The 20,029-nt window shown below is 38.0% G+C and overlaps 1 protein-coding gene across 1 annotated transcript; it reads left to right on the forward strand.

Moving 5' to 3' along the window:
- The first annotated feature begins 9,160 nt into the window (after nucleotides 1-9,160).
- LOC146163433 (uncharacterized) lies at nucleotides 9,161-14,493 on the forward strand. Its single transcript, XM_083380495.1, has 3 exons — nucleotides 9,161-9,353; nucleotides 10,124-10,291; nucleotides 14,252-14,493. The coding sequence occupies exons 1-3, from the start codon at nucleotides 9,161-9,163 to the stop codon at nucleotides 14,491-14,493; spliced, it is 603 nt and encodes a 200-aa protein (XP_083236621.1).
- The last annotated feature ends 5,536 nt before the right edge of the window (nucleotides 14,494-20,029 follow it).

Below are 20,029 nucleotides of genomic sequence, written 5' to 3' on the forward strand. Positions count from 1 at the left end.
TTTATGTGTTATGTACATTACTGCTAGCAATCAGTCAATTTGTTTGCGCTTCTGCAGTCCAATCGCCGTGTTACTTTAAGGCTTAAACTTAAGTTCGATCGCTCGCCGTGTATGATTTAAGCTTAATTGCTTTCAGGTTAAATATTGATTAAAAATTGTCCAATATAACTAAGATCAACTTGTTGAAGCCTTGTTGTCAAACGCTTGTTAATAAAAGGAATAGTTTGGCAAAATTGGTATTGATGCATGCATTAATATGGGAAGCTTTGGTTAAATGCATGATAGCATAAACTGTATAACATAAGCCTTTCAATTGTGTTTCGCTTTGTTGTAATCGGGTATGTTAACTTCGGCCTACCATACGTCCTCTTTTAGAAGGATTTGTCCTTTTTCCTCAAGAGAAATGAATAATCCTCTGAGGACGCTGAAATATGCCCAAATGTCCTCTTTTAAGAGTTAGTTGCTTATATTTCAACAAAACTTTTAGGTGAGACGTTGTATTTATTTCCAAAAAATACTGTAGCCATCAAACATGCTTAATTGCTGGTTCAAAAATTTACAGCAAATTGCCCTAGCCCAACTTCTTGAATGTTATTGCAAGCATTGTGCCAGAAAAATGGCAACCGAACCACGTGTAAAAGGGCCGATTAATCAAGCAAAGTGCGTGATTATTCACTTCAAAACGGGAATTTAACTCGTCACTTATAATTCTTTTCGTAGCCGCCAATAGCAAAACGATCGCGCTCGCAGCAAATATATCAATATTTGCCCTCGAGTCGGCCTAGCAACACCATATTTCCTATCTAAAATTAATCGGACAATCCCAAAACAACCAAACAACCCGAATATCAGCATAAAACATTATTGAACGAAAACGTAACAATTCTACTTTCGTATTACATGGCCGCAAAAAAATGTCCTCTTTTTGGGTGCTGAAAATATGGTGGCCCTATGTTAACTAAAAAAACAATTCTTGTCTAAAATGTTTGCATTGTAGGAGAGTTGAAACGCACCTGAGTGCGAGGCATATATCCAGGGTTTTTTTCGCTGGGGGCAAACTATAAAATTGGCGCCCCTACTACATGTTTAATTACATTTTGTACTACATAAACATAATATAGGCTACCTTACTTTATACGGAATTTTTAACCTTTAGTTTCATGTGGTTTACTGCATTCTTTTAGGTTAACATCTTAATTACAGAATGGTTGATAAAAGTAAACTTTTACCAAACGCAACTAATAGGCCGTACAATAAAGATAAATTTGCATTAATAATGACACAAAACCGTTTAAAGTTCTTCATTGAATAATGCTACTGTCGCATTTGTGACCACAAATAAGCAGCTATATCAGTTATCGCGGTTTATTATGCTTAAAAAAATTGTTCGGTTTCCAAACGTGTCAAGCCCTAAAAAACAGAGGAAATGAACATTGCAATCAATTAAAATAGATTGTCTGCGGGTTTTGCCGGATAATCCTTGTTGTGCAACCGTAAACCCTATCAATAAAGATGCATTCAAAATAACAAAGAAAAAAAAGTTCAATTTGCCAAGCAAGGAAAAGACCCCACAAGGCATTGGGGCACTTTGCACATTTTTATCATAACATGTTTAATCACCTTATTACATAACCTATAAACAACGCCAGGTATTTCGTATAGGTTTCCGTAAAATGTGTTTTACTATTCGCGTATCCGCGACGCCCAGAATGGATAAGTCTCTCGCTTAGGGTAGGTTTGGCCCCTGAGTGCGACGCTGCCGACAATTTTAAGCGAAACGCTCGAAATGCTCTGATCGTGCCTGTTGTCTTTAAACTGGGGATCAAGACGACGGGTCTCGTCGTTGTACTTGTCGGTAATAATCCACGGGTCGCGTTCCAGCACTTGGTTGACCAGCGACAACCAGCGCCGCAGATGCTCGCCTTTTCTCAGCAATAGCAGACCCCCCGAGTATTGGCCGCTATCTCGAACACTCCGGTTCGCGGCGTCGATTCCGAACGCCTGAAAAACGCGCTCGGTCGTGTAGATGTGTTCCGACTGGCCAACATGGAACGTAAACACATCAAACGGCGAGTTTGAGAGCGTGGTAAGGTACTCGTGGAACCTTGCTTCACCGGAGGCCTTTATTTCGCAGCCTGCGTCCATATAAAGCACAAAGTCGCCGCTTCGAATTTCTTTCAGCGTCATTTCAATCAGCGCGAACTTCCAGATCCAATAACTGGCTCCTCTTGGCTGTTTGAGTATGTCTCGGTAGCGCTCGGTGAACGCAGGTGGCAAGTCCTCGGGCCCGAGAGCTCGAACGCTGGCGAACCACCCGGTTTGGTTTGCTTCCTTCACAATGCGCTGCTTTGACTTGACAAAACGGTCGTTGCCGTAAGTTCGAAAGTGTATTTCATGATTGCGCTGCGGAAACTTAACTTCGTTGCCGTCTTTATTCTTTTCTGGTTTAAATCCTAAGCGTTGAGGTTTGTCTTCCGAATCAAGCGGGATCACTTTTTCAACCCCCAATCCTGTGGTTGACACCTCCAACCTATTCTTAGAAAGGGCCAATTTCCGTTGGCCGGCAAAAGAAATGTAAAGATTTTCCCAGTTTGATCTTACTGTCCAACATAACAGCACAGTCGCGAAGAATAAAGCAGTAATAATCAGTCTAATACTGAGTGACATTGTGCTTATAAGTTTGCGTCGTGTTTTTTTTAACTTTTTTGCCACAGTTAATAAAATAATAAATGTTGGCGTTACTCTTTCTACAAAAGAAAACTTTGAAAACTTTTTCCACAAAGGAGATAAAAGGTGTTACTACTAAATGTTTTAGAACCACTGCTTTACAGTATCGTTCTCGAATTAATTGTTACATTAGAAACACTAGCACTAATACGCATTAGAAATACAATTTGATCAACATTATCCAGTTACGCATATTTTTTTTAGTTGCATAATTGCTTACTAGTTTGTCAGAGAACATCACGCTTCGTAAGTTAAATTAACTATGACGTAACTTATGACGTCACATCTGAAAAAAAGTAATGTACAATCCTGGATACGCCCCTGGCTGTTGCTGTGTAGTGTGTATGTATTTCTCCTAGAATAATAAACAATACCGGTAATTTCATTAAAATTGCACAGTTTAACGACAGAAATATTGAGAACGATGAATTTGTTTTTAAGTTAACAACACTAATGTCTGCAGATCCTTAGACGTTAAAAACACGCGAAGCAGAAACTTGTTTTTATTCTTTTGCTTAAGGAATTTTGACCTGACTTTTTGTGACTCGTCTAAAACTGGATGCTCTGAAAAAAACGTTCTGCTCTTTGTCAATAGCCTATACATTTTATGCCTTTTAGCAAACAACTCTTTAGTTCAATAAACCAGGATATAGTTGTCTAACATCAGTCTTATGTTATTCAATTAGGCCTTGTTTTTCTAAGATTTTACACCATTTGGCTAAAAGCCGTACCTGACTACTAATCATTGATTAAAGGTCATGTATTTCCTTACAACAATGGATTAATTGACGAGCGCCTCGTTCACGACGGTCAGGAAATACGAGCAGAAATTATTTTCTAGCATAGCCAGGGACAGATCGACGGTGTGTGTGGTGGGGGCGTACGTGGCAATAACCCCCATTTTTTAACTACGTATAAAAAAAAAAAAATCGATTCGTGTTTCTAGTATGTGTTGACCTATTTTGATAAATTTGTGTTAGCCCGAAAGCATAGTGCGTCTCATCGCAGCATCGAAAAAAAAATAAGTTCAACGACATAAAGTCGTTATTTTTACTTCGCGTGTCGGTCTTTGTAATATAACATTTAATTTGAAAGTGACCCCTACAACCTAAAACTTTAACAAATGAACAAACTGTGTTCCAAAGTATATTTATATTAACTTGATGTCCCGATGTTCCGTTTTGACGTAGGTTTGTGACGTCATCTCTAATTTCATGACTCCCCAAAGAAAATCCTAGATCCGCGCCTGTCAGCAGCGTCTCATACAATTCAAGCCACAGTATACGTTTTGTCCAGCAGCGGATTTAGCAAGAGGCTTTGCCGTCCTCAAGCGTACACAAGCTACTCTATCCATACACATTACACAATCTACCTTATTGAGATGTTAGCAATTCGCGCCAAGCGAAAAGCTCCTTTTAATTGTTTATGTTGGCAAAACTTTTATTGTCAAATGTCTGGTATGACATTAGGACGCCTTTTGGGGCTAAATCAATATACAAAATAGCCTTAGATGCGATGAGCAATTTCGAAAGCACGACCAAAGATACAAAGAAAAGCTTTGTGCTGAATCATTTCGATATTCTGTCCAGTAGGTAGTTTGAACGACTAGTGATTTGAATATCAAAGTAATTTTATGTAACGTGACTTGTTTAAAACCTGATTGGTCCGCTATTTATTACAAAGCTTAAGGGTGAGATGAATTCGGCGATGAAAAGGTTGAGAACCACTATACTCTATGTTGGGCATTCTTTTAGTAACCTGAACATAAGTTGAGGTACACATTTAACCATTTATTGTTGGCACAAGGAGCGCAGACGAAGGCGTGCGACTTGCCTGATGGTATATATACGCTTTAGGAGTCCTATCATTTCCTGTATTGTTTGTTGGAATCCGATTGCTCTTTACTGCTGTATTCGCCGCTACTGTGCTGTTCTGTTGCAAGGTCGGGCCAAACTGGGGAAAACGCATTATTTCCCCTACTAGCCAACGGAAATTGACCCATTCTAAGGAAAGGTTGGAGGCACCAGCCCCAGGTTTGGGGGTTAAAATGGTTATCCCGCCTGATTCGGAGGACAGTTCTTCACGCTTGGATTTAAACCAGCAAAGAATGAAGACGTGAGCAAAGTTAACATTCCACAGCGCGATCATGAAACACTTTCGAACTTACGGCAATGACCGTTTTGTCAAGTCAAAGCAGCGCATTGTGAAGGAAGCAAACCAAAGTGGTTCGCCAGCGTCCCAGCTCTCGGGCCCGAGGACTTGCCACTTGCTTTCACCGAGCGCTACCGTGACATCCTCAAACAGCCAAGAGGAGCCAGTTATTGGATGTGGAAGTTCGCGCTGATTGGAATGACGCTGAGCGAAATTAGAAGCGGCGACTTTCTGGTTTATATGGACGCAGGCTGCGAAATAAAGGCCTCCGGTGAAGCAAGGCTCCACGAGTACCTTTACACGCTCTAAAAGTCGCAGTTCGATGTGCTTACCTTTAACTATGGCCAGCGGGAACACATCTTCACAAGTGAGCATGCCTTTCAGGCGTTCGGTGTCCACATGTCGAACCGGAGCGTTCGTGACAGCGGCCAATACGCGGGGGGCGTGCTGCATCTGCGTCGCTGGCTGTCGCTGGTCAACCAAGTGCTGGAACGCGACCCATGGATCATTACGGACAAGAACAACGACGAGACCCGTCGTCTTAATCCCAAGTTTAGAGACGCCAGGCACGATCAGAGCATTTCGAGCGTTTCTCTTAAACTTGTCGGCAGCGTCGCACTCAAGGGTGAAATCTACCCTGGTCGAGAAATTCATCCTTTCTGGGCGTCGCGGCTGCGATTCAAATAGTAAAATTGATTGCATACTGGTCAAAATACACTGCTTTGGCTATAGGTTACAAATAGGCTGTTTACTCTTACAATTTGGTGTGATTAAATATGCTTGGGCTATACAGGCGATGGAAATTTGCGAAATCTACCTGAAATTCTATTTTGTTTATTGAAAAGTATCAATCGAACCATGGTCATTTAATCGCGAGTATATATATGCATACTATGTTGTTCCATTGATCAGTAGGTTTGCCAAAAAGGCATGTTATATCCGATGATTTCAATAAATTATAGTGGCACACGAACGTAAAAAATAGTGTTGTGTATTGTTTCTGCAGTGTTTCGACGTAATAAAGTCTCATATACTACGCACCAGCACGGCCCCCCTCTGGAATTTTAAAATGCGAATATTATCATTGTTATAAAGGTAGTATTCCTTATACTTATAAAGGCTAAAATTCTAAAATCCGATTAAGTAACTCAGTTTTACTAAGTTACTAATGGCATAATAATAATTTGTATATAAACTTCTACTGATATAAAATCGTATGTACATATTAACTGAAGGTAAATTATATGAATTCATATTAAAACGTCGTTCTCTTTAACCGTTAGGGGTAAGTAAGGGCCCGCTTGAGCTCCTTGCAATACGAACATTGCGACCATAGAACAATTGGCAGACAAATCAGAACATATAAACGACATACAAGGGCTGTGTCAGAGTTGTTGTACACATTGTCTGTGTATCTTTCATTGACTTTACACGGCACTGTAAATCCCCTTCAGCATGAAGTTGTTTGTACCAATATGATGCAGCAGGCAGTTGGTGTCATGATACTTTCTTGACGAGCTCTCCTCTGAGCCTGTGTGGCTTAGTCGATATGCGCACTTTTTTTTACAAATGAGCGCACATTTTATTATGCCTTCAAAATGTGCACGCATTTATAAGTTAGAGTTAGATTAGAGTTAGTTGTGAAAAAAGTGCGCTCATTTTTGCACATTGTGAAAAAGTGCGCACATTTTTGAAGGCATTTTAAAATGTGCGCTCATTTTTTGCACATTTTTGCGCACATAGTGCAAATATGCTCGCATCTCCGTCTCTGGCCAGAGGTCATAAGTTCGTTACCCCAGATTGGTTGTTTTTCCAACCTGTCTTGCTTGCATCTTTATCGATTGATTCGGTTCATTTGTCGTGGGCTGTTTGTGTAAACATAAGATATATATATATAGAGCGAGAGATACTGGACAAATATTTATGTATATACATTTATTTTTATAATGATAAATCACCCTAGTGTAGGCCTAGACTTTTATCGAACACAAACAATTATTTTAAGAAACTTACTAATATGAAAACAAATGAGAAAATAATACGAAAAACAAATACTAATATAAAAACAAATGGAATCAAAAAATATGTTTCGACATTTTTAAGCATTACAAGCAGAACTTTAGAATTCCAGGCGGATGTTTTAAATGACTAGGCGTCGGTTAATGTTGGTTGTTTGGTCAGCTTTAATCTATAAGAGAAAACATTTATTGTCCACCAATTTTTGTTTCTTGTCCTAGATGTGAACACTTAAATAACGATGCATTTTACTTTTACAGCCTAACTGCTTGGTAGAGCTTTACTTCGCAATAGTGTATATAACAGGGGTTCCTAATCTTTTGGTTGTCGCTAACCGCTGTTAAGATTTTGGCGTACGTACGCCTCCCCCCAATTTTAATGTATTATACATTAACGGTTAACCGATTAACCTAGTGTATTCAATCTTATTCTAATTGGCAAAAAAGTTTACATTTCAGGGCGGATCGTTTCTAATTTTGGCTGGATGTCAGGTTTCATACCAAACATTGCATACTAATCTAAGTGAAATTCAAGTATATATTTCAAGTCAGTAATACGTTTTTAAGTTATTCTCTTGCTTAATTGGGTGGGTAGATATGTCGTTACAGAAAGTTTGATTCTGTGAAAAGTTATCATCAAGTGTAAAAATGGGGTGGGGACATAAAGTGACCATCCTTTCTACTTCTACCAAATGTACTACTTGGCCGAAGTTGGGCTTCGACTATTAAGGGAAAAGAAACACAAAACCATTAAGTTAATGGCATTAACTAATAATGCTAAATTGTGAGTTTTGAAACGTCTTCATTAAGACGATGTAGATTTACTCATGCGTTTTGTCTCCGACAGTCATTATATAGCTACATTACAGGTTCGTGCATAGTGTGTGATCCACAACTATGACATCATAAACACAATTAGTTTACTAAAGCCATCGTCTAAAACAGGAGTCGGCAACCTGCGGCCCGCGGGCGATGTAATTCATCCGGCCCGCCACCTCTTTGACAAATTAGGCACGAGTTGATTTAATATACTTTTTGACTATTTTAACTTAGTAAGTGCAAACAATTTTGGGCAAAAACGATCCGAGGCCCGGCTGATTCACAGTTGTTCGAACATGTTAATAACACAATTCTTAGTTATCATTTTGTGCGGCCCGCGGAGACCTTTCTGAGTTTGGTTTTGGCCCGCGACTAGAAAAAGGTTGCCGACCCCTGGTCTAAAATGAAAAACAACCGCTTAGTGCAGGGGTTCTTAACGAGGGTACGTGTACCCCTTGGTGGTAAGAAGCATCAAAGCCGGGGGTACAACATGCAGTAAGAAATTATGCGCTATTTAGGCGTACTTGTGAAGAATGCGTAATTTACGTAAGGCAACAACTAATATCCATTAGTAAATTGACTGATTGTTTGTGTGTTGTAAATATTGTTGAACTTACAAGACTGAATTTAATGCTTGCATTAAACACATAAGTTATAAATAGATTAATTTTAATTCCCATCATTACAATTTTTTACACCTCCATCAGCCATTGTAGACAGGGGATACGAGAAAGCTTCATAAAAGCTTAAAGGGTACAAGCGCTAAAAAGATTGAGAAGCGCTGGCTTAGTGTCATTTGTTACAATTTATTTTGAGTTTTTAACCTGTGGTATAGAAGAAGAGCAAAATCGCTACTCCAAGGCGGTATATTTACTTCACACGTCGTCATGCTGAAACATAATGTTAATCACGGCAATGTTGTTGTATTAGACCGAATATGTGTCGCCATTACACTCGGTCACAAGAATAGGCATCCAGTCAATTATTAATCCACTTCCTTCGTTATTTTGGGTGACATAGGCGCCAGGACAAGCCAGGAAGCGGCCCTGACGTTTACAGTGGTTGTATAAGGCCGCAGCCCGGTTTCAGGTATCAGAGCACATTATATAGCAGGTTGTTACATTTTAAAGGTTGTTGTCTTGGTGTCGTGTGGAGCAGTGGTTCCCTACCGCGGGTCCGCGTTAACTTTTGTGTCGTTCCGCCAAATGTAGTATAATTTTATATCAAAATGCAAGATGTTGATGGCTTGTCTATCTAAATTTGAACTTAGCCAGTTCCGTATGCAGCAGTAAGACGTAACATAGAGTTTACTTTTGAGTTGCATACTTTTGTCGTAATTACATTTCGGGTTGATTTTGATTTTTAAAGGTCCACCGGTCCGCAAAATTTGTTTTGAAATTTCACCGGTCCGTAAGCTAAAAAGGTTGAAAACCACTGGTGTAAAGAATATGGTCGCGTTTCAGTTTTGGCATGTAGCGCTGGTCTCTCTGGTTGCTGGCGCAGTCCAGCTGGTGCTGGTGATTGTGGTTTGCGCGGTCAAGGACTTTATGAAGGTGGTTGTTCAGATCGGCGGCGAAGAAGTCACTTTCCACTTTGGCGCCTTCGCGCTCACCAGCGAAAGCGAGGGGTACTCCTACTACAGTAAGTACACAAAATATTTCGGTAGCTTCTTTGTTGTCGTATTTGCCCGTGTTTGTAAAGGTGGTTTGGTTGATCGAACAGGCATCTTTATTTTTTAAAGATTCGCAGCTTTTTTCGAATTAAACTAAATTAAATCTGCCTGGGTTAACGATAAGATTGTTTGTTTCTAACCTGCTGCATTGCTTTACCTGAAAGCTAATGCCTCTTTGCAGGAGATTTTCGTTTGAAATAAAGTCGCGCTTATATTTTATAATCACGTAATGCTCTGTTGCATTAATTCTTTACAATTTTCTAATACACTCACTTTCAAATTTGTCATGTGCGCCCTTAGATATTAGATCAGTATCCTTACGAAAGCCATCCGTTTTGTCAATTGGATATCAGTGACATAACTGACACTGTGCATATCAAACGTGGTATATGAAAGTGATTATAATAGCGGCCAAACATCCTAAACTTGTGAAAGAACTCATTACAAATGCAGAGTCCGTTCTTTTTTCAAGCACTACCCTTTTTTGGTAAAGTAAAGACATTCAGAGTGGTTTACTTGACAAATTAATACAAAAAAAAACAAGAAGTGATTGTTTGACCGGCAGAATTTTGCTCTCCATATAGTTACTAAAAATCCGTAAAAATCCATCCCATAACTTAATTGGTTTGCATCTACCTGAAATATAGGCGAAAGCTTTTAGAAAGATTCTGAGCTCCATACTTATATTTTATACAACTATAAAAAAATAACTTCAACGCTTTGTCGACTTTCGTTGCAGTCGTGAAGAACTCGGGAACCTCAACACTGCAAGCAATGTTGATCCTTTGCATATTTGCCCTGTTTGCCGGCCTTGCAAGCCAGGCCATCTCAATAAGTAAATACAGGATCGCGAACCGTGGCCCGCTGTTCTACATGCGTCTGGCCCATGGACTGTACGCCGTGTCAGGTGAGATTATTTCACAGGAACCAACGTTTGCTTTACCTTTAGATTTATCTCGTTTTTTGTTGGACCACGTACACAACAGCGAAGTGAAACTATTGCGAATCCTCCAAACCGCACACCCTATTATAAAATGAACACCCCCTATGTCGTTATGAAAGCCTTACAGAAATCCCTTCGGTTAACGTTCCGAGTGAATTTAAATTCCTTATGTAACTATACTGCGAATCCACCAAGTTTGTTAAACCGCAAACCATTTATTATTAAATTAACACTCCGTATCTCGTTATCAAGGTTTTACGGAAATCCCTTAGGTTAATATTTCGATGTATTGCGTGCTCGGCAGTGTTCCCTCTAAGAAAATTTCCTACTGCGCAAATATTTTTTGTAGTGCGCAAGAATATTTTAAGGCTGCGTTGGCAGGGGCTCGCGGCAGATCAATGTTTTTTGGGGGCAAGGCGTAAAAAAATTAAAGATGACGTCACAAAGCGTGACGTTATAAAACAAGGATATGGCAAACAATGCGGTCGCTCGAAAAAAAATCCTAATATAATTGACAAAATGTTTAATTTTACAAATACAATGCGTGATGCCTTTCGCGCACAATCAAGAATCACAAACTATCCACTCATTTGCATTTATCAAGATGATTTTGTCAATTTGTGAGGGCGCCATTTTTGGCCCCACAGCTGTATTTGCGCCTAAATCGTGTAAAAACTGTAATTGTGGCGTAATTGTGTCAAGAAACCTGAAAATAAATTTCGGTTTCATGATCCCGAATTATTGTCAAACACTCCACTGCTATGTTCGGCTCTGTTCTTAACTCATCTGTTTCTTGATTTTTCTGAGTAGTAATTTAATTCTATCGTGAGATAAAAAACATACGCAGCATGAATGATGAAAACCGATTAGACAAAGTAATTTATTACGTCACAATCGTCAATGCGAATTTGATTTATTTACTTGCTTTTAGCTACAAACATCAATGAAACAACAGCCAATGCAAAATGCTCAAACTTTGCGGCAAAAAAGTGAAGATTTTTGTTTTTTAAAGAATGATTTAAGTGCGCAAAGGCAAATTTTACTGCGCAATTTGTCTGATGTTGCTGCGCAATTGCGCAGTTGCGCACCTTAGAGGGAACACTGGACTACTCGGTCATAACAGGCTCAATTATGACTATAGGACACCATCGAGCTATAGATGCCACGATTGTATTATACGTATATCAATACACTTTCAGTGTTAATAAAGCTTACCTTGTTTTACAGCGTTTTTGCTGTTGAACAGACAATAAGTCTGTAAACGTACAGGCGCGATGCAATTAATAAAACGACCCGGCAGTAATTACAGCAAACAGCTTCTGTTACATTACTACGAATCGATGTGATAGGACTGAGTACATATAGACGGTTTAGGTTTCGGGTGCAGTCAAACTATACTGTAGTGTACAGCTTAATAGTGCATAACATACCGCCATGTAGAAACAACTTTGCTAAAAAACAAGGTCGATTTACCATAATATAAAAAGCGTGATCATTGTAATCACTGCTGGCGTTTGCGTTCGCTTTAATGGCACCGTTTATCCGCCACGACTACGCATAAATGGAATGTTCGGAAAAACTTGGAAACCTTCCAGTTCTTTTCCACTAACAGATCATGCTAACTTGCAGTGCGGTAAATACTTTATTTTCAAAATGATCTCGCAGCTTATACGAAGGTAATTATAGTATAATAAAAATGTTAAAACAAATTTAAAAGAAAATTGTGTTTCATTTTTACTTTAAATTAAAGAGTTACACAGCTCTCTCCAGTTACGACAAAGTCAATCGCTAGTGTTATTTCGTTCATGCGTTACTTATCTTGAAAACAAACTGGGTTGGCATGTGAATGTTGATTTTATTTTAACTACGGTCGGCTAATAAAGGTTGCATACCACTTGTGTAGACTGTAAAAATTCGGATTCCATTCATTTCATTCCAAGCAATACTTCCAATAGGAAGCACTTAAGTTAAACAAAAAATAAGCAATTTGTTTGCGTGAAAACAAGGTGAACAGCCCACGTACTTGAATCTTTGTAAGTAAAATACGCTAAGGAAAATAAAGCATTTGCCTAAAAGACTTAATAAGATAAGGTGCTTAGCAGGGGTTGATCCCGCCGTTTGAGGTGTTATACTAAAACATAGCGCCATAAAAAATCTCTTTCACTAGCAACGGAAATCGGCGCTCTTTCACTATTGTACGTAAAAATTAATAAAAAAAGAACTTTTTTCAAATGCCGCATACCACAACACATATTGTTTTCGTTAGGTTGCGAGTTAGCGTTTGGTCGAGGGTGGGTCGAGTTATTATTAATAATAAACATAATATTACTTGACCCACCCTCACCCAAACGCTAACCCGCACCCTAACGCAAACAATATGCGTTGTGGTATGCGGTATAATTCTGTTTTGTTTTTTGCATAACTTTTACCGTACATAAGTGAAGCGCCCAGAAATCCGGCTTAGATACATTCAAGGGTAAGGCATAGCCATGCCCGATACTTGACAATTAGTTGTGATAGCGATATTTCCCGATATTTTAAGCCAGGGGTGTCCAACTCAATCATGCCGGCGTGCCAATTTTTATCTTATAACTTCTTCCCGTGCCAAAGTTTCGTAACCGAACCAATTCTTTTTAATCATAAAAGCGCTTTTTTACCAAAAATAAGAACGTTTATTTAAACTAAAAAAAACTGTCTAGTAGAAATGCGCATCACTACATCAAAGTGTCTCTCGGTGAGCTGACTTTTGTTTCTTCACACCAAGCTATATAATATTATGTGAAGGCTAGCCTCCATACAGTATAATGTTAGTATATCAAAAGTAATTGTTGGTTGTCGTGTATATTCTGACAATTGGCTGAACAACAAATTGAGGTTTTTTGGCAATTGGCTAAATAACAATTTTAGGATTTTTTGGGGAGGGCTTGCGTGCCATTTTTTATTAGGTTGCGTGCCACATTTGGCACGCGTGCCGCTTGTTGGACACCCCTGGTGTAAACAAAACATATTACGATCCGATTCGACACATTGACCTCATACGTAGGATCAAACAATCAAAAAAATGATTCAGAGGTAAGAAGTTCGGTTCCATTAAGTTGATGATAATCTATACTGCTTTTCATAGATTGAACTTCGAAAGTAAAGTCGCTGCGTTTGATCATGACTCAAATTCCTATATGAATTGTCGCCTAATGCAGCAATTTCTTCCTCAAAACGTATACTCTATAAAAAATAGTAGGTTACTGATGGATTAAACCTATTAAATCTACAGCAAATTTTGTCCTAATAACTTGAGAAAAATTACTTTTGGACGTTTTTATTTCAACTACTTTGTTTGTTTGAGCTCAGTTATGACGTCATTCGTATCGAAGTAAAGTGTCAAGTATCGGACATCTCTATAGTGGCAATATTTTTTGTCTAAAATTTCGGGCATCGGTTCTGGATTAAAGCAGTGGTTCCTAAACTGTGGGCCATGACCTAGTGGTGGGCCATAAGAGTATATACTTTAAGTGGACCATAGTGCTATTTGACAATATTGCAACTAGGTACACATTTTGTTTTACTAAAATAGTTGTTTGGCTTAAGCTGAGTTGTTAAAAAATAAAGTTACATTAGTCGTCAGACAAATGGTATGAAATAAATGTTTATGATTTTGGAAAACTTTTGGTAATCAATATGCACTAGTCGTAACTAGAGGTGCAAAAAACGATGGGCCAACATCTGTTTTGCAAAAGAAAACAGTGGGCCACGGAATAAATTAGTTTTGGAACCACTGGATTAAAGTGTCAAGGTACGGACATCCCTATAGTGGCAATATGTTTTGTTAAAATGTCGGCTATCGGTATCGGAGTAATGTGTGAAGTATCGGACTTTTAGTGTCAAGTATAGGACATCCCTATAGTGGCCATCCTTTTCATTCCGCAGACCTTCTGCTTCTGATTGGGCTCAGCGCGTTCACCGACTTCTTCAACAGTCACCTGTTCGTGGACATCAACGGGCGGAAGATCGAATTTTACTTCTCGTCAGCGTTCGCCTTCGGCTGGACGATATGCGTCCTCTTCCTATTCTTCCTAGTCGCCTTGGTGGTCTTCGTCAACTGCATGTTGAAGATCACGATCGCCGAAGCCTCCCCCAGCAGAAGTGCCCCCTACGAGACATCGGCGTGAACAGAGGACTTCTGACCAAGTTTGACCGAACTCTAAGTGTTGAGGACCCCTGCTTTAACCTGTTGTGACTGCTGTGACTGTTTCAAGCATCGCATATAGCCATCACAAACCCAACCTTGACTCCCAGCTTCAACGTTAGGGCACTCGTATAATTACCAGAGAAGCTGTTTTTTTTTCATTAATATTATTCCTTGCAGCCACGGGTTTTATGTTTAAACTAAACGTGAAAATCACATAGGGTCATGCATCGCATTATGACCGATCGGTGTTATTAACACTGAAGAAGGCCACTTGAAAGGAAAATGGTAAAGCAAAATAATAACTGTGAATGTAACAACGTCTGAGAGTGGCCTAATGGTTGAACGCGGTTCAAATGACCCTTCATTTGTTTTGTATATAGCTTCGTTTTCTACCGGTCTTAGTAACCATTGCATTTGTGAAGCAGACAATGCGCAATCTAAATAGCGATTTGCCTAAAAATAACCTTCGTACACTGGGTATTTTAGGCATTTTCATTCAACGTTTTTCAAAAATTCACCTTCAGTGTCGTGCTCCCAAAGAAACTTCTGCTTGAATTTCTTTACGAACGTAATGTTTTACAGCTATCTGGGGCCCAAATTATTATGAATGGGTTGAAATTCTAATTTTTTAATCGTGTGTTTTTGCGTTTTTGCTTGACAAACTGTATAGTGTTTCAGTAGACCGCGGTTACCACGATATTAAGCAGGGATTCGAACCGGAACCGAACCGGAACTTTATGAACCGGTTTTGGGTCAATTTTTTCCGAACCGTAACCGAACCTGAACCGGTTTTTGTAAGATTTTAAAGAGCCGAACCGGAACTGAACCGAATAATTTGAAAGTAGCTGAACCTTAACCGAACCCGAACCTGTAAATAAAAGCGGTTCTCCAGCATGACACTTCTATTTTGCATGGTCAAGTTACGCGATGTTCGAAATTTTATGAAAAAAATATGAATATTGAATAAAAAAATCGTTCATTTTTATATTTTAGATATTTCAATATTGAGTTGCTGTTTTTTTAATAAGTCACGGAACTTAGATTAAATTACTTACAATCCAAAGATTATTCTCTACATTTATCGACCCACATTTTGAGATTTAACGCAAAAATTTAACGCCGGTTTTGAAATAATGATGTTCGAACCGGAGCTGAACCGGAACTTTTAAATTACTCCGAACCGAAACCGGAACTGAATCGGATTCCGAAAAAATTATTGAACCCGAACCGAACCTGAACCGGAAAAGTCAAACGGTTCGACTCCCTGATATTAAGGTCAATATATTAGCGAAGGTTTTGTCTGCGTATAGAAAACACAGAAAATACAGATTGTAAACAGCGCAAATACATTAATAAAAATACAAGTAAATACCTAATTTCACCTAGAAACCAACAGTTACTTTTAACTAGCGAACACATTTTATTAGTGCAACGTAGACTGCGAAACTGGCCTGTGTAATAAATGTCACAAAAGTTGCAATACAAACAAGTTTCAAACAAAAAACATAGGCAATATCCTTTGTGTCTTTTATCGCTTGCACTACATTAATATTTCACTCCATGTAGAATTATGTTTCGTTTAAATATTTTGTTTTTGTTTTCATGGCTTGTGAAAATGATTTTATTTATATAGATTATGTGATTATGTTACGAAATGAAATATGATAGTGACATGGGCGCCCGCACGGGGGGGGGCAAGGGGAGGCACTTACCCCCCCCCCCCTGGAATTTCAAAATGCGATTATTAGTATTATTTGTAATATGTATTACTGATAAAGGTTAAAAGTATTAACCACTATCCATCGACCCCAGTGGATGTTGCGCTGATCCTGGCATAATAAAACCCAATAAAAACGATCTTCGTTTAGTATTGCACGTGGTGAAAGTCATGCTTGTGATTTAGCGCTAGTTTCGTTCATGGAACTTGAAAACTGCGCTGCTGATAGTCGAATTATGTGTGATTCTACCACAATTAATCACACATATTTCACGGTCTTTGTTTGTTTTTTTGCCGAAGTTAACGATTGCACACCGTAATTTCGCGCCTGACAGGAATGTCGACGACGAAGACAAGTGAATAAATAGTTTTCTTTTTAAGTTTTAAAATGTGCACAAATTGGGCAATTGTTAAATCTGTACGATTTCCAAATCTGTCTGAAACAGTTAAGTGTATTTCATAGAAAAGATTAAAGGAACATCTATCCTAATTGTGTCTATTGTTGTCGTGTACGACGTATATTTTATGAGTATACAGAATGTCTATCAAAGAGGAAACAGTTTATTTCCTCAGTGCCTATTGTGGGTAATTGTTATCGTCGCTTCATAGGTATGAATTAGTGCAGGGGCGTGCAACCTGCGGCCCGCGGAACCAAAATATGTGGCCCGCCGTGTGCTTTGTTTTTTTTGCCCGCACCACTAAACATTCAGATAACTATTAAAATATTGAAACTTCCTGACTGTTCCTTAGTCTAGGTCGCCTTATATAGCATGTTAGTTTTTAGTTTATTAGAATTAGAATAGAATGTGACTTGCTAACAAAATAAAACTACAAAATGTGTTTTGGATGCTGTTGCGGAAAGTGCACAACTTTGTGTGAAAGTGAACTGAGCGCTGCAATTTTTTTGTTCTTGAAATGCTTTGGAATACCTACTTGTGGCCATGTAAAGAAAGCATATTAAAAATGTCCGTTTGATCTTTTTCGCTCATTTGAAATGTAATTGTTTTATATTCAATTTCAATGTTCATGTGAGTTGTAAAAAAAAGAAAATAATTTCTCTCAGCGCAGCTTAAAAGTAGTTTTTTTCCACGAACGTCTCGATCTAAATAAATTTCCACAACTGAGAAAATTTGTCGCTTTTAAGGAGACATTGTTCGGTTCAACGTACGTGTGTAAGCAATTTTTTTGTGGTACCGTAGTCACTAACACAGTGGTAGGCCAACTGTGGGCCGTGAGTTATTTTTGAATAGCTTTGTGTTATCATGTACCGTAGTTGTTGGGCGCATGACAGCCGTACATTCATTGCACTTTATTTTAACAATTGGTGTGGCATATAATGTTTTAAATTGGCTCAGATTAGAAAGACCCATCACTTGCTAAATGTGGTCTTGTGAGCCTGTAAAACTATATTTTTTGCCAACTTTAACTCTATGTAAACGCAAAGTTTTCGCGCTTCGCGCGTATATTCCTTTTTATATAATTTTTATATAGCATGGCAGTGTTTTGGTTATTAAGCACCGTACAATATTTCACCTTAAAACGAAATATCCCCCTGAATCCGCCACTGTTTTCATAGTGGTTTTACATAGTGGGCCTTTAAGTAGCTCTGAAAAGACTGCTTTAGGCCGCAACAAAAAGTTTGCCGACTACTGCACTAACATGTAGACTACGAGATATGCAAGTGGCCCGTGGTCTAATCGGAATACTCATATTTGGCCCGGCAGTGTGAAAGGTTGCACACCCCTGAATTAGTGCATTGCTTTATTACGAAATAACGCTTGTACGCAATTTATTTACAAACAGCAAAATAAATATTTTTTTAGGATTGCGTTTTGCTAAATATGATTAAATGGTGAACAGGCTAATCATTTTAAATGCTGTCAATCGTAGAAAAAATCTGAGAAAAGTTTAAAAGCCTCATTCTCAAGGAATGTGGTTAACTGTCGCTGCCCTATATCTAACATCCTTTTAATTTGATTTCTTGATTTTTAGATTTTCTGGTTATGTACCGTATCCAGAATAAAATAAAAGGTAATAAAGTTTATTCCGTGATTTGTTTGTAGTTCGTCCCACTGGACATAGCAAAATATAATTTGTGAAACCATTGAAGAGAAAAATCTTATTAGCTATATATTTGTTTTAATTAATTAATATGAAACAAAATTAGGTAATATAGTTCGTTTAAGTAGGAATCAAATAAAAAAAGGCTTATCTAGTTAGACGCAGTAGTAATATCAGATTGAATATAGAAATGTAACATTTTTTCTACATTTGGAAAAACTCACTATTTATTTTTCTCAATGTTTGCAACAATAATCTTATAGTATTGTAACATAAGATAGTGTATTTCTCCTTGTTTCCTTCTTTTCTGTCGTCTGCCACAGCAGTATATATATGTAGCCTACTTATAATTATAAAAAGTTAAGTCAAATGAATAAAAAGTTTTCTTTTTCAAGTTTTAAAATGTGTACCAATTGGGCGATTGTAAAATCTGTGCGATTGCCAAATCTGTCTGAAACAGTTAAATGTATTTCATAGAAAAGATTAATTAACATCTATCCTAATTGTGTCTATTGTTGTCTTGTACGACGTCTATTTTGTGCGTACAGAATGTCTACCAAAGAGGAAACAGTTTATTTCCTCAGTGCCTATTGTGGGCAATTGTTATCGTCGCTTCATAGGAACGAATAAGTGCATTGCTTTATTACGACATAACGCTAATGTGCAATTTATTTACAAATAGTTTACAGCAAAATAAATATTTTTTTAGGATTGCGTTTTGCTGGATATGATTAAATGGAGAACAGGTTAATAATTTTAAATGCTGTCAATCGTAGAAAAAATTTGAGAAAAGTTTAGAGGGCTCAAAAGTTTATTCCGTTTAATTTGGTTGTCGTTCGTCCCACTTTCACAAATTATGCAAAAGATAATTTGTGAAACTATTGAAAAGACAAATATTATTGAATATATATTTGCTTTAATTAATTATTATTAAAAAAAAATTAGGTAATATACTTCGTCTTCGTGGGAGTCTAATAAAAAAAGGCTTATTTAGTTTAGACGCTGTAGAAATATCAGATTGAATATAGAAGTGTAACATTTTTTCTACATTTGGAATAACTCGCTATGTATTTTTCCAATGTTTGCAACATTAATCTTATAGTATTGTAACATAAGATAGTGTATTTCTCCTTGTATCCTTCTTTTCTGCCTTCTGCCTCAGCAGTATATATGTAGCCTACTTATAATTAACCAGTGCCCTCTTACTATGTTGAAGATGGCAAAAGAGTTATTCAAAATTATCAAAATGATACCTACTTCTGAATGGGCTTTGGCATTCCTAATAAATTATAAAATAATTTACCTTATTACAAAAATCCCAATGTATAAATATTTGTTAGTTCGCAGTTTGCTAACCCAAATTTTTTACATCTTTTAGTTTAACAATCAATTTACAAATCTCGACCTGTGGCAGATTTTCGTTTTCCAACTTTGTTGTGACTTCATGTTGCGAAAAATATGCTCATTGGAAATAGCAAGGAGTCCAGACGCTGTACAATGTACTACAGGGGTACCCCGGAAGTAATGAATGAAGCGCGGCGAGATTTATGTGAATTGCTTAGTGCTTTTAGCAATATTGTTTGTGGGCTTTGTAAAGCGCACAGTGTACCTGCCAGTTATTGCGTTGTCTCATTTGACCTAATTTGACTCGAGAAACGTGTTTAACTCCAGTTTGCAACACTGAAGTTTCGCATTAATTGATCAATCGTAAATTTAAATATTTTTTGCTTTTGAAACG

Source organism: Ascidiella aspersa, chromosome 2 (assembly GCF_963924565.1).
Source record: "Ascidiella aspersa chromosome 2, kaAscAspe10.2, whole genome shotgun sequence".
NCBI lineage: Eukaryota > Metazoa > Chordata > Ascidiacea > Phlebobranchia > Ascidiidae > Ascidiella > Ascidiella aspersa.